The 22,847-nt window shown below is 46.0% G+C and overlaps 1 protein-coding gene across 3 annotated transcripts in view; it reads right to left on the reverse strand.

Moving 5' to 3' along the window:
* Positions 1 to 22,847, reverse strand: part of zdhhc21 (zDHHC palmitoyltransferase 21) — a 109,962-nt gene that overhangs the window by 82,016 nt on the left and 5,099 nt on the right. For all 3 annotated transcript variants that reach the window (XM_078215346.1, XM_078215347.1, XM_078215345.1), the window contains 2 exons: positions 13,985 to 14,197; positions 9,671 to 9,769 (listed from right to left, as the gene is read on the reverse strand). In XM_078215346.1, coding sequence (XP_078071472.1) covers positions 9,671 to 9,769; positions 13,985 to 14,138 — 253 coding nt within the window. In that variant the 5' untranslated portion in view covers positions 14,139 to 14,197. The remainder of the gene's footprint in view (positions 1 to 9,670; positions 9,770 to 13,984; positions 14,198 to 22,847) is intronic.

The raw sequence follows: 22,847 nt of genomic DNA on the forward strand, positions 1-22,847 counted from the left end.
GTTGCAGCATAACCCCACGGCTCTTAAACTCAAACCCCCTGTTAATAAACGCTAACACACTATAGGCTTTCTTCACGGCTCTATCCACTTGAGTGGCAACCTTCAGAAGTCTGTGGATATGAACCCCAAGATCTCTCTGTTCCTCCACATTTCTCAGAACCTTGCCATTGACCCTGTAATCCGCATTCAAATTTGTCCCACCAAAATGAATCACCTCGCACTTATCAGTGTTAAACTCCATCTGCCATTTTCCGGCCCAGCTCTGCATCCTATCAATGTCTCTTTGCAGCCTACAACAGCCCTCCACCTCATCCACTACTCCACCAATCTTGGTGTCATCAGCAAATTTACTGACCCACCCTTCAGCCCCCTCCTCCAAGTCATTGATAAAAATCACAAATAGCAGAGGACCCAGCACTGATCCCTGTGGTACACCGCTGGTAACTGGTCTCCAGTCTGAAAAATTTCCATCCACCACCACCCTCTGTCTTCTATGAGATAGCCAGTTACTTATCCAATCGGCCAAATTTCCCTCTATCCCACACCTCCTTACTTTCTTCATGAGCCGACCATGGGGAACTTTATCAAACGCCTCACTAAAATATCTGACTAAAATAACTTCTGACCTTTGGATGGAAAGAAAGTCATTGATGAAGCAGCTCAGATGGGCCCAGGACACAACCCGGAGGGACTCCTGCTGCTATGTCCTGGAACGGAGATGACTGACTCCCAACAACCACAATAAATCTTCCTTTAGGTATGACTCCAACCAGTGGAGAGCTTACCCCCTGATTCCCATTGACTCCACTTTCATGAGGGCTCCATGATGCCACATTTGTCAAATGCTGCCTTGATGTCAAGGGCAGTCACTCTCTCCTCACCTCTAGAATTCAACTCTTTTCTCATGTTTGAACCCAACGTCAGGAGCTGAATGACCCTGGCAGAACCTAACAATACATTAAATTCTTGAAAAAATTGTGTGTCATGGCATTTAACACCACAGGGAAATGTTTAACCCCCACGGACAGGTAGGTTGAGGACAGGTTGGCAATTGAAAAATTGAAGGTTCTGAGGAATCTTGACAAGGGAAATGCTGAGAAGATGTTTCCCCTCCATTTGGGAATCAAGAACTAGGGTTTGCAGTTTCAAAATATGGGGCTCCCATTTAAGATGGAAATAAGCAGAAATTTCCTCTCTCAGAAGAGCATTAATCTTAGAATGCTCTGCCCCAGAGAGTAGTGGACGCTGGGTCATTGAATATATTCAAAGCTAAATTGGACAGGTTTTTGACCAACGAAGGAGTCAAGGATTATGGGAAGCAGCGCTTTCATAGGATGGAATTTTACGAGATTTTTTCTAAGTGTCCAGTGAGCGTGAAAACGGGAGAGTTGCTGATCCATTTTTCGGGTGAGTTTTCACTCCCAATTTTATGCACTTAGACTTTGAAAATATGGGCTAGGCCACTTCTAGCTGCTCGAGGCAGTGGGAGGGGCCTAATTCGTCAGACAGCCTGCAGCTCAGATCGGAGCCACAAACTGCACATGTGCAGGAAAAGCAGGAAAAAAGCAGCTCTGCTGACAGAAGCTCCCCAGGCTGAATACAGCCTCCCTCTTCCCCCATCGGAGACACCCCCTCCCAACATGACTGAACCCAAACCCCCTGGCACATGGCACCCTCATCACCACCACGCCCCCCCCCCCCCCCCCCCAAGTGTATCACAACCCTTGCCCTCTGAGGGCCATCCCCTGAAAGCCTGCAGGACTCATTCCACCAGATTTCACATGGTTCCTTCTGTCCCCACAGGAGAATACCCATAATTGTCAGGAGAGGGTGAAGACAGGGGGTGGTGTGCCGGAGCTCTGAGTCCTCACCCCCTTTGAGGAGCGGGCACTGGAGCTTGCAGGAGAAGGAGGGCATGCAGACCATCAGCGACAGCATGGTCAGGCTGGAGAATAGAAGTGAGCATATGCCAATCCTCCACTTATTGGAGAAATCTCAAGTAAGTTGCAGACTATGCAGACCAGATTCCTCTCCTTCCCTTGCACATAACCTTGTGTTCTGTGTTGCAGGAAGGGACCCCAACGTGCCTGGGCCATCTGGCATCGCGGTCCCCACTGCTGCTCCCACCCATCCTGCCCCTGACAGCTCGGAAAACTCCTCAGAGGAAGCCGATGAAGGGACCTCCGAGGCCGGCATCAGATCGCCTCAGCTTCCACCTCGCAACCTACCATCCCAGAGATTCTCACATCGGTGGATCAAGTTGGTGGCGAGGCAACTGGGTCACTCTCTGGTGCGCTTCTACTGATGTACATTGGGTGGAGGAGGGAATGTCCAATGTCTCTGGCACATGGGGGCCTGCCGGAGGCGAGGACTCAGCTGGCCCCAGGCTACATGCTGGGCCACTATGATCACTTCTCCTTCAGCTGCTGGAGATACAGCAACAGAGCCAGGGAATGCAGGAGGGGCCACACTGGACCGACTGCGAGGCTGTTGGGAGGAGTCCCAAAGCTTTCAGGTGGACCAGCTAATGCCTGTCAAGCGTGGTTCCCAGGCCAACACTGCAAGGGTGACGTCTACAGTGGAAAGCCTGGGGCAGGGGATCCTCACCATGAGTGGCAGGTTCCAAGCGTGGCCAAGTCACAGCAGGCCACGGTGGAGTCCCAGGGGGCCACAGCCGAGTCACCGCAGGCCACAGCTGAGGGCCTCAGCAGGCTTCTTGAGATTTTGCATTCCATGGCTGAAAGGCTCGAGAGCTTACAGGAGACCCAGCAGGAGTGCTGAGACACTGCGGGCTATGGCTGCAGGCTTTGAGAACGTGGCCCACTCACAGAGGCTCATGAGTGAGAGGCTGCAGAACTTGCAAGAGACCCAGTGGGACAGCCCCAAGACACAGCGGGCTACAGCAACAGCCCTTGAGAATATAGCCCAGTCACAGAGGGCCACGGCTGAGGGGCTGCAGAGCATGGCCCAGGCCCAGAAGGCACTTCCTGTTGTCATTGACAGGCGGCCCCCGACTCAGAGGGCCATCACAGAGGGCTCGACCACCCTGGCAAGAACGCAGGTTGTCCTGCAGGACTGACAGGGCCAGGTGATGCCGGAGCTTCTGGAGCTCACTGCAAAAACACCGCCATCCCATGGAGTGACCCAGGGGCCCACAGGGACCCCAAGGGAGGAGGAAGGGCTCGAGCCCGTGCCGGGGCCTTCCAGCCAGGAGACTGTGGCTGTGGCCACACCTTCCTGACACCAGGGTATCTCAGGTGCAGCGGGATGAGTAAAGTGTCATAAATATGTCCCTGACACCTGAAAGCTGGCCAGGGCCCTCCAGGTCCAGGCCCTTCAGAGGACGCTCGCCAGGGGCATCGCAGGTCACGGAGCGTGGTAGACAGCTGGCCACCTCCACCTCTGATGTACATCCTGGGGATGCACCGAGACGTGGTGGTAGGCAACGTGAGGTTAAGAAGTTGTAGTGGCACTAAGATGGCACGGGTGAAGGGCAACACTAGGTAGATTTCGGCACTTTAAAGTCTCGAGTTCACATGTTTTGATATTCTCATTTATTTTGAAGACACTGTTATCGGCAACAGTAAATGTTATTTCACCCCACACCTGTGACTAACTTGTCTCCAGTTTGTCTCTCACAGTTGATGTAGTTACTCCAACGGTCGCCTGAGAGACCCTGCATGTTGATGTCAGTGGGGGAGGCCCTCAATGCGCTGCTACTGAGAAAATCAAGGCGCTCAAATAATTCACTGGCTACAGCGGGTGGCATGCACTGGCAGTCATAGATCATAGAAACCCTACAGTGCAGAATCATAGAATCATAGAAACCCGACACTGCAGAAGGAGGCCATTCGGCCCATCGAGTCTGCACCGACCACAATCCCACCCAGGCCCTACCCCCACATATTTACCCGCTAATCCCTCTAACCCCTACACATCCCAGAACTCTAAGGGGCAATTTTTAACCTGGCCAATCAACCTAACCCGCACATCTTTGGACTGTGGGAGGAAACCGGAGCACCCGGAGGAAACCCACGCAAACACGAGGAGAATGTGCAAACTCCACACAGACAGTGACCCGAGCCGGGAATCGAACCCGGGACCCTGGAGCTATGAAGCAGCAGTGCTAACCACTGTGCTACCGTGCCGTGACTTACAACATCTGCCATGGCATCTCCAGAACCTATGAGAGATTCCCTCCCCCCCCCACCCCAGAGCCCTGTATTGGGGTTTAGTGCTCCCTTACCCACCACCTAGAAGTGGGCCTAGGTGCCAGCGTGGATGTGGAGCTCAGGTAGGAGTCAGACTAGTTTGCACCAGGGCATAATCACAATAGCACATAGCAAGTCGTCATCACCCGCCGGCCTGCCACAGAAACTCGCTAACACAGCGTACCCAGCCCCACCACTCTGGTGTTACAATGTTGCAGGAAATTGTAGGACTCCAAGGTGGGAGGGGCAGGGGTGCAGCTGTGCTAACCACTGTGATACCGTGCCGTTTTGACAAGAGTATCTGATGAAGCATTGACCTCAAAAGTTTAACGAAGTATAACCTTTCTCCAAAGAGATACCCTAGTGTCAGGAAGGTGTGGCCACAGCTGCAGTCTCCTGGGTGGAAGGCCCCGGCACGGGCTCGAGCCCTTCCTCCTCCCTTGGGGTCCCTGTGGGCCCCTGGGTCACCCCATGGGACGGCGGTGTTTCTGCAAAAGAAGCTGGAAATACAGGTGTTCCCAATCACCTGGCAGATTGACACACACATTGACGAAACTCAGGATCAGGTCTGCTTAGCGGTGGTGGAAAATTTCATGGCAGACATTTATTTTTATTCACCTTGGGAGGCGAACATCTTTGGCAAGGCAAGAATTTATTGCCCATCCATAATTTTTCAAGATGGTGGTGAGCCGGATTCTTGAACTACTGCAGTCCACGTGATGCAAGTATATCCACAGTGTTTTTTTTAGGAAGGGGTTTGATACAGCTTGAGCGGTTTGATATTGTTATGTCGGCTGGTTCCCACAGCTACAAAATAATCACGCTATTAGACTCAAAATACTCAAGCTTCATTGAATATATTTCTTGCAGCTCACAAGGAAGCTGCTGGACCCATACATTGTTGCTTGAGACCTGACTGCAGTACAGCAGGAAATGTGGCACCCTGGGTGTACTTGAGGGTGACAATTAGTCACTAACTCTTTACAAATAATACAGCAATATAACAGCGACACCATTGCAGAGGGTGGTTAATAGTCAACCACAATATTGTGAATCTGGAGTCATGCACTGGCCATACTGCGTAAAGATTGCAGATTTCTTACCGTGAACCGATGAGTGAAGCAAATTGTTTTTTTTTCCGCAATGATCTGGTAGTTTCATGATTATTATTAATGACACCAGCATTTTGTTTCAGATTTATTAATTAGATTTAAATTCCCCCAGTTACTAAAGTGGGATTTGAACTCGTGTATCGAGAGCATTAGTCTAGGCCTCAGGATTACTAATCCAGTAATATTATCTCGATGTTACTTTCCCTGACTCCTGCTGTTCCAGGCCCATAAACAGTGCTGACAATGTACTTCCTTAATGTAGCAAGCCCTTTCCCCTTCCTTTTACTGGACCTGCTAGGCTTCCTGAAGCTCGGGAAGCCCAGCTAAGTTAAGTTAAAAATAGAAACATTTAAAAATGAAGACACACAGCTGCCTTAAAAAGGCCAAACAGCCTCCTCAGAGCAAATTGGTCACCCTTATTGCACGCCCCTCCTCTCCCGTTCCACCTACATTAAAACCAGACAAATGGATTCAAGGTGCGTTGGGGTAAATCCACCAAATTTGGGGAGTTAAAATTATCCCCACTTTGTGGGTAGCGATTTCCATAACCGTTCTACACGTGCTAATGCAGAAACCATCAAAAACAGGAGGCAAGTCCTTGGGGAAAATCACACAGCTTTCAGATTCTAAATAAAGGTTTCAACAGCAATATATAAAACAACAAGCAGAGCATACTACTGACACACATTTCCAGAATCTGAAAACTATGCATAGTTGAATTTTGGTTACTAAAAGTGAAATGTGATATCTCTGGATGGAGTTGGGTGCTATTTTTCTGCATGACCATGGATTCAAACATGGGCACCACAAATAATGACTGTTCAAAGCCTGTAATACCAGAGGCTCAACAAGTGCCAGTGCAATGAGGATGTTTGGACCCTCTGCACCAACCTTGTGTCCAATTCATTCGGGCATCAAAAATGCTTAGACTGGGAAAAGTCCCCCAAATTTAAAAGGAGCACCTACCTGACCAGCGTTCCAATTGTCACTGTGACATGCACATTGAGGGACCCACAAGTAAAGTGACTATTTTTTATTCCATTGCTCTTCACCGTCCCCTCCACATCTCCTTTCCCCTTTCCTCAGAAGACAAATTGTCAGCACTAGTTCCTACTCGGGTAAGATCAGCTTGTTCCTGCTGAGGAATGTGAAAGGCCAGAAAAATGTGGACACCGTCAACAGTGCATTGGGAGCTAAGTAATCAGTCCCATGCCTGGGTCTCAATTTGTTGAAGTCAAATTTAAATTCACATTAGTCCAACTAATATCAGCATGGTACATGGGTACATTGGATCCTTTCTCATTACAGCTGAGATGGAGCTCTGCATCTATCACACGTGGATTCCAAAATGCTACTTCAGCACAGAAACCATTATATTCAAAATAATTTTTATCTACACTTTAAGTCAATGGGCCCGATTTTACCAACAATTTGCGCCCATTTTCGGGCGCTAAATCGCGGTAAATTCGGGCATCGGGCCTTTAACGCGATCTGCACTCGAATCCAAGCAAATCGCGACTTTACCGACACCCGATTCGGGCACGGATCCGGTTCGCGCCCGAAACGGGCGGCCCGACGATTTAAATGCATTAGCGTGCATTTAAATCGATTTAATGAACCGCGCGTCCAGCTCTACCAGCAAATCTCACTTTACCACCGCACGGCCCGATCCGGATCCGCGCTTTTAGCGACCTGCTAAATAAAAGTGCGAAGTGGATTTCTATTCTGCAGGGGAACCTCCGAAGCTCTCTCTGCCCTTGTGAAGTCAGTCTGCGGCCACCATCCTTCTCAGAGCGCCCCGATATCCAGCCCACGCCCCCCAGCAGTGGCAATCCCTCCACCCACCTCACCCTGGCAGACTGCCCCCCCCCCCTCCCCCCGTCCCCCCAAACACCCCGGCAGACCAACCCCCCTCCCCTGGAGGCAGATCGGCAGATCCCCCCGATGGGAGGCAAACCCCGCCCCCCCGGCAGAGCACCTCACCCCCTGCTGACCTCCCCCCCCTCACCGCCTCCCCGGGATCAGACCCCCCTGGGAGGCAGGCCCCCCTCAGCAGACCACACGCCCAACCTGCCTCGATTGTTGGTCTCCCTCCACCATCCTTCTCGACCATCTTCAGTCCTTCGAGAGCCTGCACCTTCCTGGCCACAGACTTGGAGCCACGGCTAAAGTGACCGGGCTTCACACCGTTCCGCTGGCGTCCACCAGAGGAGGGGGGCAGGTTCAGATGGATCTCTGGTTGGGGGAGGGGGGGGAGGAGGAGGCTCAGATGGATCTCTGGTTGGGGGAGGGGGGGGAGGAGGGGGCTCAGATGGATCTCTGGTTGGGGGGGGGGGGAGGAGGGGGCTCAGATGGATTTCTAGTTGGGAGGGGGGCCTGCCTCCCAGGGGGGTCTGTATTATTAAACTGGCCAAAAGGTAGGTGTCCTGGGTCATGTGACCTTGCTTCTCCACAAAAACTTCAGAAGGGATGTTTATCTAATGTCTGGAATGGGGTGCTCAGATGGATGTTTATCTAATGTCTGGAATAGGGGGCATAACTAGAAAGACTGAACGCACATATATCACAGCGTGAAAAGCCAGCATTCTTTTAGATGAAATATACAGTCACCATAGACTTTTCTTCAACTGCAGTAATGACTGAAGTGGCCAACATCGGACCAGTTGGAAGAGAGCTGACAGCCTCCAGTGTAAAGTGCAGCGAGACATTTCAGAGTCCGGTGAATGGTGAGATTTTTATTTCAGCATCAAAGGCAAAAAAAATAATTCGACCAAATTCAGTTGTTCCAGATGAGACTCAACGATTTCCAGGCAGCTGGACAGAGATATTGGTACAGGATGGATCAGTGGGAGCACTGACTGACAGACTAGTCCATGGAAATCTTTCGGCACCCACTCATTATCTGTGTTTAACAACACAGATTTGTGGCATCGTGGAAATATTAGAAGTTACTTCTGATCAGCAGGAATGATGCAAATTGCAAATGTAGTTAAATACATGCAGCTGTGTTTATTGCTTCCGAGTGGCTTGCACAGGAACAGGTTATAATTTTAAACTAACAAATAATTGTCATTCTGAGTGAGAAATTTACTCGCAGGTATGATTTTAAGTCAAGGCATCGTTTCTATTCCTCAGACCTGCGATCTGACACGGGTGCGCTTTTTCAGATTTTTTTCGAACTGCGCATGTGCAGTTCAGAGCTCCGAACAGTCCGGCAGCGCTAAGCCCCGCCCACTGCACGGATCAGACTGGAGCCGGCAAAAAGCGTATGGGCGCGCTGGAAAGAGGATTCCAGGCTCGGATCTGTATTACGTCCAGATTCGGCACTTAGACTCAAAATGGTAAAATCGGGCCCAATGTGTGGTTGTTCTCAAAGCTAATCAAATAGTGGAGTTCTTCTATAGCCAAAACCAATTGCTTTAACCTTGCAAAAAAAATCACAGTATGAGATCATATGCAGAATAATACATGTAATTACTCGTACCTTCCTTTATTAGTGAGGGTTCAGAGCGCGTCTGGGACGATTCTACGATTTAGCTATGGGAAAATTGTAAACATGCGGCAGCCTACATTAAAAAGATCCAGGTGGAAAAAGTGGAAGATTCAGGTGAATAAAAGATAAATATTAATGATGTCAATTAAAGCAAGTTCTTAGACTTGGACTGAGACAAAAAAGCTACAGAGCATAGAGTTCAAATTCATAAAAATACTTTTTTTCCATTCTCTAATTAATCCAAAAAACTCCCAGTTGGATGGAATTAACTTATTTCTTCAAAGAGAAGCTGGATAATTATTTAAATGGGAACAAGGTTAGAGATTAGTAAGGAGGGGGATAGACTAAGATGATCCAATACTTTTTGCTCCAATCCTTCCTAATGTCGCATCACTCATTTTGCAACAGTATTTACAAAATCATATTCACAATTTTTACTCAATTTAAGTGAATATTAACAATTCTGTTTTCATAAATCCAGGTTTCTGTAAAACGGCTAAACTGACATAAATTAAAATAAGCATACTTTAAACTCTGTTGCAGGGTACTTGCACCATTTCCAGCACAAGCACGTCATACAACATAGTCTTCACAACGCACATGTATCAGAAGTTAAGAAATGAAGCAAAACATCTTTGCTGTGCTGCCACCCCATGTCAAATGATGAGAGAAAGAATAAAACTATGGAGCGAGGGGATGGCGATGAGAAAAGATGAAAGCAATGTCATGGAAGCATTGTGAGTTATACATGAGAAGCACACAGTGGGTTCAAACCAACATTTGCAAAAAGATCATAGTACATTGTCCAAAATGTATATCACTCAATGGATAGGAAACTGCATTCCACGCCATACCTGAATATGATAGTTCCGGATTCTGTGGTAGCTGCCCTGGATCAGCAATGGAAGCTCTCACCAGAGATGTTACACAGCACAACGACACCAAGTAATAAACTAAAAAAGAAGATATTCGTTTTATTTTTTGAACATTAGTAAGATAATTGCATTTTGAGCTGGTTACACCCCTTATTATATCTATAGGTCTTCTCTGATAATCAGGGCTATTTGTAAAAATATGGTGCAAAAACAGGGCTATCAAAGTTACGAGATTTAGATTATATATTGCTCCTGCTTTCTCGCGTGTCTTTCTTTCTTAAAGTGTACCGACGTTTGACAATTTACTTTGGCATCTATATAGCCCTGGGTTCACACAGATACAACTGAGGCCATCAATTCTGTCCCACACCTTTGACAAGACAGTGCAGAGGAGCAGAATTGTGCAGATGTAGTGAGTTGGCAAAGATCCAAAACCAAGCAATTAAAGCTAAGTAAAAGGTTGCTCTTTTAAAATATTCATTTTAATTCAGTCTGTGTAATATAGCCTTTTGTAAAATAATTAGCAAAGACTAGAGAACTAAAGCTCGCAAAAATCAGATCAGAGGATTTCCTCAGGGTGCTCCGGTTTCCCCCCACAGTCCGAAGATGTGCAGGTTAGGTGGATTGGCCTTGCTAAATTGACCCTTAGTGTCAGGGGGACTAGCTAGGGTAAATGCATGGGTTATGGGAATAGGGCCTGGGTGGAATTGTGGTCGGTGCAGACGTGATGGGCTGAATGGCCTCCTTCTGCACTATCGGATTCTATGAATTTTCTAGGTAACATATTTTACCTGCACATAAGGTGTTCAGAAACCTGGTGCACTACCAAGCAGATAGAGACTTCCTCCTGGAGGTCAATCATGCTGGAAAATCAGCAATTCAATAAATAATCCAAATCAATTCCCCCAGACACTGGCTATGATCTTTTTTTCTTAAATATTTAATATATGAGATGTGAGCATCAGTGACAAGGCCAGCATTCTTCCAAGCCAACTGAGAAACTGGTTGCGCGCTGCGTTCTTGAACTGCTGCAGTCCATGTGGTGTAGGTATACCCATAGTGCTGTTAGGAAGGGAGTTCCAGGATTGTGACTGACGGAGATGTAGTTCTAAGTCAGGATGAGACGTGACTTGCAGGGAAACTTGCAGGTGGTGATGAGCCATGTGTTTATTGAAGCTGTCCTTCTCAGTGATAGAGGTCATGAGTTGGAAGGTGCTGTCGAAGGAGGATTAGCAAGTTACTGCAATGCATCTGGTAGATGGTACACACTGCTGCCACTGTGCATCAGTGGTGGAGGGAGTGAATGTTTGTGGATGGGCTGCCAATCAAGTCAGTTGCTTCGTCCTGGATTGGGTTGAACTTCTTGAGAGTTGTTGGCGCTGTTCCCAACCAGACAAGTGGAGGATATTCCATCAGACACCTGACTTGTGCTTGAAAGATTGTGGACAGGCTCTGAGAAGTCAATCCCAGCTTCGGGATTGCTCTTGTAGCCACAATATTGGTGACCCAGTTAAGTTTTTGCTCAATGGTAACTTCCAGGTATCTGATGGTGGAGATTTTAGCAAAGAAAATGCCATTGAATGTTAAGGGAATTGGTTAGATTTGCTTTTGCAGGAGATGAGCCAAGCCTGAAAGTTGTCCAGACCTTGCTGCGTGCAGATATTCACTGCTTCAGTATCTGAGTTGCTGCCGGTACTGAACACTGTGCAATCTAATGAGAATATTGCCACTTCTGATCTTATGTTGCAGGGAAGGTCACCTGTGAAGCAGCTCAAGCTGGTTGAGCCTCGGACATAACCTTGTGGAATTCCAGTGATACCCTAGAATTGACCTTAACAGCCACAACCTTTGCGCTCCGTATGACTCCAACCAGGAGAATTCTTTTCTCCCTCTGATAACTATTGACTTAAATGTTTCCTTGGTGATAAGGTTAGTCACTTGCATCTCAAATTTGGAATTCAGCTCTTTTACCAATGTTTGGACATTGGAGGTAATGATGTCTGGAGCTCTATAACTGCTGCTGGATAGATTGGTCAATGACACCTTCTATCCTTTTGCTGATGATTAAGAGTAGAACTGATGGGATGATAATTAGTTGGATTGGATTTGTTCTGTTTTTTGTGACCATATCCAGGCAATTTTTTACATTGATGCCAGCGTTGTAGCTGTACTGGAATAGTTTGGTTAGGGTTACATTTAGTCCAAGAATACACATTTTCAGTACTACAGCAGAGCACATACCCTTTGCTGATTTCAGTGCCTTCAGCAACATTATGAAATGATGTGGAGTAAATCGAATTGGCTGTGAAGGAGTACCTGTGAAGCCAAGGACCTCAGAAGAGGCCGGAATAGAATATTCACTCGCACTTACACCTCTTCTGGTTAGTTGTTTAATTGTCCACCATCATTCATGACTGGATGTGACAGGAGTGCAGAGCTTTGATTTAATCCGCTGGTTTTGGGATCATTTAGCTCTTGTTCTTTGCACGCAGCTTCTGCATGTAGTCCTGTTCTGTCGGCACCCCGAGGTTGGTACCACATGGTGCTACTCTGGACATGCCCTCCTACGTTCCCACTGAACCAGTGTGATCCCTGGCTTGATAGTAATGACAAAGTGAGGGATATGCTGGGCCATTTCAGCTGTTGCTGATGGCTCACAGCTCCACATGGGTGGTAATGTCACACAACACAATGAAGAGTATTCTCACAATGAATATTTTGTGTCCACAAGAACTGTGTGGTGATCTGTGATGGGTAGACTGGTGAGGAAGTGGTGAAGTAGTTTTTTCCTTCTTGTTGGTTCTTGTACCACCTGCCGCAGGCCCAGCCCGGCAGCCTCAGGGACTGAGTCAGTTCAGTGACTAGTGGCGCTATTCAGCCACTCTGAGTAATGGACATTGAAGTCCACTCCAACAGCATTTTGTGCCCTTGTGACCCTCAATATTTCTTCCAAATGGCAATCGACAGGGAGGAGTACTGATTCATCAGCTGCGGGAGGGTGGTAGGTGGTAATCAGGAGGTGGTTTCCTTGTCAATATTAGACTTCATGGTTTTTAAGTCAATGTTGTTAACTGCCAGGCAACTCCTTGCTGACTGCACACCACTGTGCTGCCATCACTGATGGGTCTGTTATGCAACGGGACATGGCATACCCAAGGATTGCGGATGAGAAGTACGGGACATTGGGCTGTTGGGCATAACTCTGAGTGTGGCTATGTTAGGCTGTTGCCTGACTAGTCTGTGGAACAACTCTCCCTAACTCAGTAATGGTGACCATGACAATTATCATCAATTGTTGTAAAAGCCCATCTGGTTCACTAATGTCCTTTAGGGAAGTACATCTGGTTTGACCTATATGTGACTTCAGACCCACAGCCATGTAGGTGACTGTGAAATACCCTCCAAAACAGCCGAGCAACCCACTTAACTCAAGGGCAATTAGGGATGGGCAACAAATGCTGGCCTTGCCAGTGATGCCAACATCTCATGAAAGACTGAAGAAAAAATAATTTGGCATAATCCCCTTGATGTTGGTGAGGATAACTTCACAGGGTTGACTGCTCAGAGTGTGCCTTAGCTGTGTTTGGTGTCTAGGTTCAAGCCAGGGCATCCATCTGATTTTATTTATTCTTCACTTTGCTTTAGCAGTTACGTACAACTGAGTGATTTGCGAAACCACTTAGAAGGTGATTAGGAGTCAACCACACGCTTGAAGGTCTAGAGTGACATCATAACATGAGTATAACCAGTAAAGGTTACCATAAAGGATGTTAGTGAAGCAGGTAAATTGTTATGACTCTTACCAAGACAGCTTTCAATTTCAGATTCTATTCATTAGATCCTGCCAGCTGCCAGGATGGGATTTGAACTCGTATCTCTGGAGTATTAGTCCGGGTGTCTAGATTACTGGTCCAGTAACATTACCACTGTGCTACTATCTCCCATCCAACCTGTTTACTACCTGTTCTCTTCTAATAAAGTTCCTTGGGAATGAATGGCTTATGTAAGTGGGAGAACATCACATTGTAACATTCTTCTAGAATCACACAGTGCAGAAGAGGCCCTTCAGCCCATCAAATCTGCACCGACACATGTGAAACACCTGCCCTCCTACCTAATGCCATTTACCAGTAGTTGGCCCACAGTCTTGAATGTTATGGTGTGCCAAGTGCTCATCCAGATACTTTTTAAAAGGAAGTTTTATAATTTACTGTTACCCTGTGAGTTAGCAATTAAACTGCAATAACTATGATGTCCAGTTGAACAGGGGCAAAAGAAACCAATGCTACTTACGCACTATCAGAGCAGCTGGAATATGTTCCTCTTCATAGTGAGGGTAGAGTATAAGTTTGGGAACGAAGAGAGTATTATAAAGCCAAACAAAGGTGATGATGCTGACACAACACCAGCCCTGTGGGTCATAGACTAAGTGAATTTGAAGCCCCATCACAGAAAGGTTGCCTCGGTGGCTGCCAGCTTGAATTTCATGAATTCTGTATCCTGCTCCTAGAAAAATAATGTAAAAATAAATCAAAACATTTGCTAACTGTACACAAAAACCCTATTTTATTTGTGTTAACATTCAACATTAAATCTCTCTCATACCTGGTCCTTTTATCACAGGTACAAACAGCAGATAGAAGGAATATATGCTTAGAGGTGCCAAGCAAGGCTAAAACACTTACAGGTTCTTTTTAAGTCAGTGTTTACGAAGGGAGAGGATGCTAACAGAATATCTGCGGAAGCGGAGAGAATGGGTGGAGCTAAAGTTGATAACAGATATACTGGAATGGTTCACAATGCTTAAGAGCGGATAGGTCACTTGGCTGAAGGAAGTGCTACAAGTACACTCTTGAAGGTTTCACTTAAGATTTTTGATTTTGACTTCAGGTCCAGGGAGAAGCATGCCCAGGATCGCTGTACCAAAACAACAGTGCAACCTCCTTCGAAAGCAAGCCCATAATAGAGGCAGAGAGAAGATGCAAGGAGGGGAAATCCCAAGCCAGCAATTTGTCCAAAACTCAGTCATCTGTGATATCCTGTCCTATTTGCAGCAGAATTGTGTCATCAAAAATTGATTTCAGCAGTCATCTACATACCTATAGGAACCCTGCTAAACACCTCAGATAATAAGCTTGGGCACCTGCACCTCAAAGGACAAGAAAGAGACAAAATAACAGTGACTACAAAGTGCTTTGGGGCAACACAAGGTAATGAAAAGCATTGTATAAATACAAATTCTAAAATACAACTTCTTCACCATGAAGCTTTGGAGGAACTGGAAAATAATGTTGGTGAGTAAGTATAGGACGAACAGGTGAAGTAGATTTCTTGCAGGATAAGATGGGGCAACAGAGTTTTAGTTAAGTGGAAGTTTGTAGATGTTTGGCAACTGGGAGATGAGTCAGAAGAGCAATGGAATGCTTAAGTAAGAAAGTGATGAGAGCTTCAGTGGCAAATGGGCTGAGGGCACTTCAATGTTATGAAGATGAGAATAAACAGCCTTTCTAAAGGAGAAAGCATGGTATTAGAAGCTCAGCTCCAATATTATACTTATGAACAGTAACCAGGGTGAGCGTGGGAATCAGTGGTGAAGGAATTGTGTTTGAGATGGCGGTTGGAGACAATGAAGGAAACTCTGGCTCATTCCAGTCCGGATAGCAAACAAGTAGTCCAACAACACAGAACCGGTGGAAGGATCCAGACAGATGGTAGTGACAAAGCTATTATCAGCGTAAATGTGGAAGCTGTGATATACTGTGTTATACTGCCCCTAACTGAAACAGAAACCTCGTCCACGTTTGTCAGGAGGATTTGGTTAATTTGGTTACCTGGCTGTGAAATCGGACTTCTGAGAAATGAGCCCATGCCTTTAGTTGTTAAGGAAATGAAAGCTAATTGGGAAGAATGAACTGAGTTGAGAGTCAGGATTTCAGCCTGTGCTCAAAACAAACACAAGGCTCTTAATGGTCATTATGTTTCTGCCAATGGTCAGAATAGGACTGAGGCTCTGAAAAGCGCTGTGAACATTCCAGACAAGATCTGGGTGTTTTTTCCCAGAGCCAACCATACCGTACACCAGGATGTTATTGAGTGGTCGAATGACAGTTGTTCTGGGAAAGCTGCACCATCACAGCTGTGAGGAACCAAATGAAGAAGACTTCACAGAAGTGTGCCGTGTGGTGATAATCATATCCGTCGACCCTGAATGGAATAAAGCAGCTGTTGGGGGCTACTTGCTGATGAAGAGTAGATGAACTCTACCAGAGGAATGCAAGTTGTGAAATGCTTCGGGACTTCATGTGGTGCCACTTATGTGCTGAGAGTGGTACCTGAGAAATCTGAGACACTTTTGCCGGAATTTTACCAGCACGCCCACCCGAGGCTCGTAAGATTGCGCCCGAGGCCAACGGAGAATGCTGTTCTGCAAGCCTCGCCCGCCCTGATTTCAGGGCGGGTGTGCCGGTAAAATCAGAGTCTTTATCTTTGTTCTATCAGTAATTTAAAAGTTATAATTTAGACTTTCTACCAAATATAATTTGCCTGCTAATTCATAATTAATTCATTCATTAATTCCGGCACAGGCTTGGAGGGCCGAAGGGCCTGTTTCCTGTGCTGTACTGTTCTTTGTTTGTTCATATTGGTTTTAATTTCATTGTTGCAATAAAGGTTTTAAGAAGTGAAATCTTGTCCATTGGTTTCTTCCATTTGGTAAGTCTGACTCTTTCAAAGCTCATGGGGCATTGACCTCTGCAATTTTTCAAGTACCAAAAAAGAATATGTTATCTGATTTTGAGCATAAAGAGGAAGCTCCATCTCCAGAAATGACATCATATAAAGAAGGAGGGTCATCCATACTCGAAATGTTGGCTCTATTCTCTCTCCACAGATACTGTCAAACCTGCTGAGATTTTCCAGCATTTTCTGTTTTCGTTTCAGATTTGAGCATCCGCAGTATTTTGCTTTTATCATATAAAGCCTTGTCCACATTGTTTATTCAACCTTCAGGAACTGCTTCACTCGCGCTCTCTTCAACCCTATTCAAAATCACTCTTCTCAAACATCTCATCACCTCCCAAATATGTGTCAATTTTTTTCCCCGCAACACCATGTTTGAAGCTCTCCACGAGGTTTCAGTCCCAGCATTGCCGCCAAATCCACCCTAATCAAAATCACAAATGACACCCCATGTAACACTGACCGTGTTGCTCTAACCCTCCTCATTCTTGCAATCTGTCTGCTCACTTTAACATATTTGGCCATGCTATCATTCTCCAAAACCTCTCCACCACCATCATTGGGTGGCATGTGGCACAGTGGTTAGCACTGCTGCCTCACAGCGCCAGGGACTCGGGTTCAATTCTGGCCTCGGGTCACTGTCTGTGTGGAGTCTGCACATTCTCCGTGTCTGCGTGTGTTTCCTCGGGGTGCTTCGGTTTCCTCCCACAGTCCAAAGATGTGTGGGTTAAGTTGATTGGCATGCTAAATTGACCCTAGTGTCATGGGATTAGCAGGGCAAATATGTGGGGTTAGGGCATCGTGGTCGGTGCAGACTTGATGAGCTGAATGGCCTCCTTCTGCACTGTAGGAATACTATGATTCTATGATCAAGCAAAGTGGGTCTGTCTTCATGTTTCATTCTTGTCCAATAACAAACAAAATTGCCCAGATCTGGAGCATTAGCTATATTTTTCTCTTCAAGCAGATGCAGCTTGACAAGCTCGGTGTTTCCAGTATTTTCTGCTTTTATCCATTTTTATCCAGCGGGTTGCAGCCAGAGAATTTTGGACAGTGGCCTCTCTTCCAGCTCTCTTACTTTCGCAGTCCCCAAGAATGCATTCAGAACCTCATGCCGTCCCTCAGCAATTTCAAGTGTCAGACTCCGTGGCCGGAATTTTACTGCCACGCTCGCCACAGGAATTGGAGCAGGCGAGAGGAGTAGCATGGGAAGGTCCGTTGAATGTGGGTGGGATCTTACGGTTTTGGGATGAGCAAGGCCATAAAATCCTGCCCCATGTGCCTGTGGATAGCACCTAACTCTACATTACCAGCACATTTCTCCACCCATCCATTGCCTTTGATTTGTTATGCTGCTTGTTTGACATCCAGTATTGGATGAGCAGAAATTTTATCCCATTATATGATAGAAAATTGCGATAATTGCCTTCAGACACCACCATGAACTCCATTCACCTCCATAACCCTCGTGGCCACCATTCAAAGCTGAATCAGGTTGATCACAACCTCTTTGCCCTGTCATTCTAAGCTAAGCTTCTGACCCCATACCCTCTATATCACCAAGACCATCCACTTCCACCTCATTAATGTCACCCTTTCAGGCCCAGGGGCAAGTCTGAATCCATTGTCTGTGCTGTTGGCATTTCTGAACCAGTGTTCTCTTTCAGCTGCAAGGACATATGGTCATACAACAAACTAGAATTATCCGTGCAGGGAGCAAATAGGTCATAAACAACCAACTCTCCCTATAGGATACATGCATGCACCTCACCTTTCCCTATACTTAAACTCCCTCACCTTGCACCTTGAGAACTCTGCATTCTAACATTTTTGGCATTGTCTCAATTTCTTACACCCCATCATTTGTGGCCAAGCTTTCAGTTGTCTAAGTTCTGGAATTCGTTCCCTAAATTTCTCACCTCTCTACCAGTTTCCACTTCTTTAAGATAGTCCTGTAGCTGACCTTCATGATAAGGCTTTTAATTGTCCATCTCAAAATCTGTCAGAAAACACTCCTGTGATATGCCACGGGAAGTGTTAAAGGCACTATATAAATGCAGCTGTTGTCATATGGCAATTTTATGGAAATTGATTTACTCCCTTTATCAGAAAATAACATAAAAAATTTAAGAAATAGAAGCAGGGTTAAACTGTACATCCCTGTGAAGCTGCGATCTTTTACCTCAACACCACTTTTCTGCTTAATCCTCATTTCCCTTAGAGTCCAAAAATATATCAAACTCAGCTTTGAACATAGTTAACAATTAAGCATCCACAGTCCTCTGAGGTAGAGAATTCCAAAGAACCATAGCACTCCGAATGAAAAATTTACTCCCCATCTCGGTCTTAAATTGCCAAACCCGAACCCTAAGGCTATGCTTCTCTGCCTCTTCTTTTCTCTGCACTAAACTCTGGCTCATTCATCTCATTGCCTTGATGTTGTTTGCCACCATCGTGTAGTTTGCTTGGGTATTGTCTTTTGCCCTTTTTTTGCTTTACTGGGGGCATTCAATCCCTCTTTTTAAGCTCTGGTTGCTCCGCCATTTGACGATTAAAAAACTTGTCAATGACTTTTAACATCTCATCAAAGCTGGCTGAGAATTCATCAATAGCTTGCATTAAAATATTTCTCTCCATGAAACCCAACCGACCCCTGGTCTCCAGCCGCAATAACAGACCCAATTTCAAAGGGATTGATTTTTTTGCAGCATAGTTGCAGCATGCTGCCTCACAGCGCCAGGGATCCAGGTTCGATTCTGGCCTTGGGTGACTGTCTGTGTGGAGTTTGCATATTCTCCCCATGTCTGTGTTGGTTTCCTCCAGGTGCTTTGATTTGCTCCCACTGTCCAAACAATGTGTGGGTTAGGTGGTTTAGGCTCTTTAGTACATCTTTGGAGTAAGTTAGGGTGATTAAAAGACGATTCCCAACTTTGGATGAATTTTTAAAACTTCCATTTTTTTTAAACGGAGTACACCCGCCATGTCATATAGGTTTACAGCATGGAAACAGGCCCTTCGGCCCAACTTGTCCATGCCACCCTTTTTTTTTAACGACTAAGCTAGTCCCAATTGCCCGCACTTGGCCCATATCCCTCTACACCCATCTTACCCATGTAACTGTCCAAGCACTTTTTAAAAGACAAAATTGTACCCACCTCTACTGCAACCTCTGGCAGCTTGTTCCAGACACCACCCTCTGTGTGAAAAAGATTATCCCTCTGGACCCTTTTATATCTCTCCCCGCTCAGCTTAAACCTATGCCCTCTCGTTTTAGACTCTCCTCCCTTTGGGAAATTATATTGACTAGCTAGCTGATCTATGCCCCCCATTATTTTACAGACCTCTATAAGATCACCCCTCAGCCTCCTACGCTCCAGAGAAAAAAGTCCCAGTCTATCCAGCCTCTCCTTATAACTCAAGCCATCAAGTCCCGGTAGCATCCTAGTAAATCTTTTCTGCACTCTTTCTAGTTTAATCATATCCTTTCTATAATAGCGTGACCAGAACTGTACTCATTATTCCAAGTGTGGTCATACCAATGTCTTGTACAATTTCGAACAAGACATCCCAACTCCTGTATTAAATGTTCTGACCAATGAAACTAAGTATGTCAAATGCCTTCTTCACCACTCTATCCACCTGTGACTCCACTTTCAATGAGCTATGAACATGTACCCCAGGATCTCTTTGTTTTATAACTCTCCCCAACGTCCTACCATTAACTGAGTAAGTCCTGCCCTGGTTCGATCTACCAAAACGCATTACCTTGCATTTATCTAAATTAAACTCCACCTGCCATTTGTCAGCCCAATGGCCCAGTTGATCAAGATCCTGTTGCAATCCGAGATAACCTTCTTCACTGTCCACTATGCCACCAATCTTGGTGTCATCTACAAACATACTAACCATGTCTCCTAAATTCTCATCCAAATCATTAATATAAATGACAAATAACAGTGGACCCAGCACTGATCATTGAGGCACACCTCTGGTCACAGGCCTCCAGTTTGAAAAACAACCTTTTACAACCACATTCTGTCTTCTGTCATCAAGCCAATTTTGTGTCCATTTGGCTACCTCATCCTGAATCCCGTGAGTTTTAATCTTATGCTACAACCTACCATGTGGTATCTTGTCAAAGGCTTTGCTAAAGTCCATGTAGACAACATCAACTGCACTGCCCTCATCTACCTTTTTGGTTACCCTTCAAAAAACTCAATCAAATTTGTGAGACATGATTTTCCACTCCAAAGCCATGCTGACTCTCTCTAATCAGTCCTTGCCTCTCTAAATACCTGTAGATCCTGTCCCTCAGATACCTTCTAACAACTTATCCACTACAGATGTGAGGCTCACCGGCCTGTGGTTCCCAGGGTTTTCCCTGCAGCCCTTTTCAAAAAAAGGCACAACATTTGCTACCCTCCAATCTTCAGGCACTTCATCTGTGGCTGTCAATGATTCAAATATCTCTGCTAGGGGACCCGTGATTTCCTCCCTAGCCTCCCACAATGTCCTGGGATACACTTCATCAGGTCCTGGGGATTTATCTACCTTGATGCGCTTTAAGACTCCCAGAACCTCCTTCTCTGTTATATGTACACTCCTCAAGACATCACTATTTATTTCCCCAAGTTCCCTAACATCCATATGGGCCTTTCTCAACAGTAAATACTGATGAGAAATGTTCATTTAGGATCTCACCCATCTCTTGTGGATCCGCACATAGATGACCTTGTTGATCTTTAAGAGTCCCTACTCTCTCTCTAGTCTCTGTTTTGCCCTTTATGTATTTATAGAATCTCTTTGGATTCTCCTTTGCCTTATCTGCCAAAGCAGTCTCGTGTCCCCTTTTTGCCCTCCTGATTTCTCTCTTAATTCTACTTCTACACCCTCTATACTCTTCAATGGATCCACTTGATCCCAGCTGCCTATGCATGTCATGTGCCTCCTTCTTCTTCTTGACCAGTGCCTCAATATCCCAAGGGTTCCCTATTACTACCAGCCTTGCCCTTCACTCTAAAAGGAAAGTGCTTAACCTGAACCCTGGTTAACACACTTTTGAAAGTCTCCCATTTACCAGACGTCCCTTTGCCTGCCAACAGACTCCTCCAATTAACTTTTGAAAGTTCCTGCCTGATACCATCAAAATTGGCCTTGCCCCAATTTAGAATTTTAACTTTTGGGCCAGGCCTATCGTTCTCCATAGCTATCTTAAAAATAATGGAATTATGGTCACTGGTCCCAAAGTGATCCCTCACTGACACTTCTGTCACTTGCCCTTCCTTATTTCCAAGAGGAGGTCAAGTTTTGCCCCCTCTCTAGTCGGGCCACCCACATACTGAATAAGAAATTCCTCCTGAATACACTCAACAAATTTCTCTCCATCCAACCCTCTAATACTATGGCTGTCCCAGTCAATGTTGGGAAAGTTAAAATCCCTTACTATTACCACCCTATTTTTCTTGGAGCTATCTGCATGAGTATGGGTGACTTCTGAACCTGGCTGGCTGCGGTGTTTAATGAAATGGACTGCTTTGACTGATTAACAGCCTGAAGATATTTAAAGGTTAGGTCAGCTTTAGAACTCAATTTTTGCTCAGCCTTGCTAGGATTCACAATGGACCTTGCTCAGGAGGAGTCCTTTAGCTCCACAGGGGACCTATCTTCTAGCCTTCAAGTCAGCAACGGAGCTTTTTTTTCAGGTAATTTCAGTTCAGTTGCACTTCAGTCAGGTAAAGGCTGCTCCTTTAGTTTTTCCAATTCCAGATCGTTCACCTACTTCTTCAGTACTGGGTGCTTTCATGAGCTGCTAATGTGATGCAAAGGCTTGTTCTTTAGGTCTCACTAAGTGTTTCAAAGCCTTTTACAGTTGCACAACAGTATTTACTGATAACACATGGCTATTTCCCGGTTTAGGCCGTCCTCATGTGTGCGGAACCTGGCTATCAGTCTCTGCTCAGCGACATTGCGCTGTTGTGTGTCGTGAAGTCCGCCTTGGAGAACGCTTACCTGGAGATCAAAGGCTGAATGCCCGTGACCGCTGAAGTGCTCCCCAACAGGAAGAGCACACTCCTGCCTGGTGATTGTCGAGCAATCACCAGGCAAGAGTGTTCTCTTCCTGTTGGGGAGCACTTCAGTGGTCACGGGCATTTAGCCTCTGATCTCCGGGTAAGCGTTCTCCAAGACGGCCTTCGCGACACACGACAGCGCAATGTCGCTGAGCAGAGACTGATAGCCAGGTTCCGCACACATGAGGACGGCCTCAACCGGGATATTGGGTTCATGCCACACTATCTGTAACCTCCACAACCTGCCTGTGTGTGCAAAATCTCACTAGCTGTCCTGTCTGGAGAAAATACACATCTCTTTAACCTGTGCTTAATGCTCCCTCCACTCACATTGTCTGTACCTTTAAGAC

Source organism: Mustelus asterias, chromosome 6 (genome assembly GCF_964213995.1).
Source record: "Mustelus asterias chromosome 6, sMusAst1.hap1.1, whole genome shotgun sequence".
NCBI lineage: Eukaryota > Metazoa > Chordata > Chondrichthyes > Carcharhiniformes > Triakidae > Mustelus > Mustelus asterias.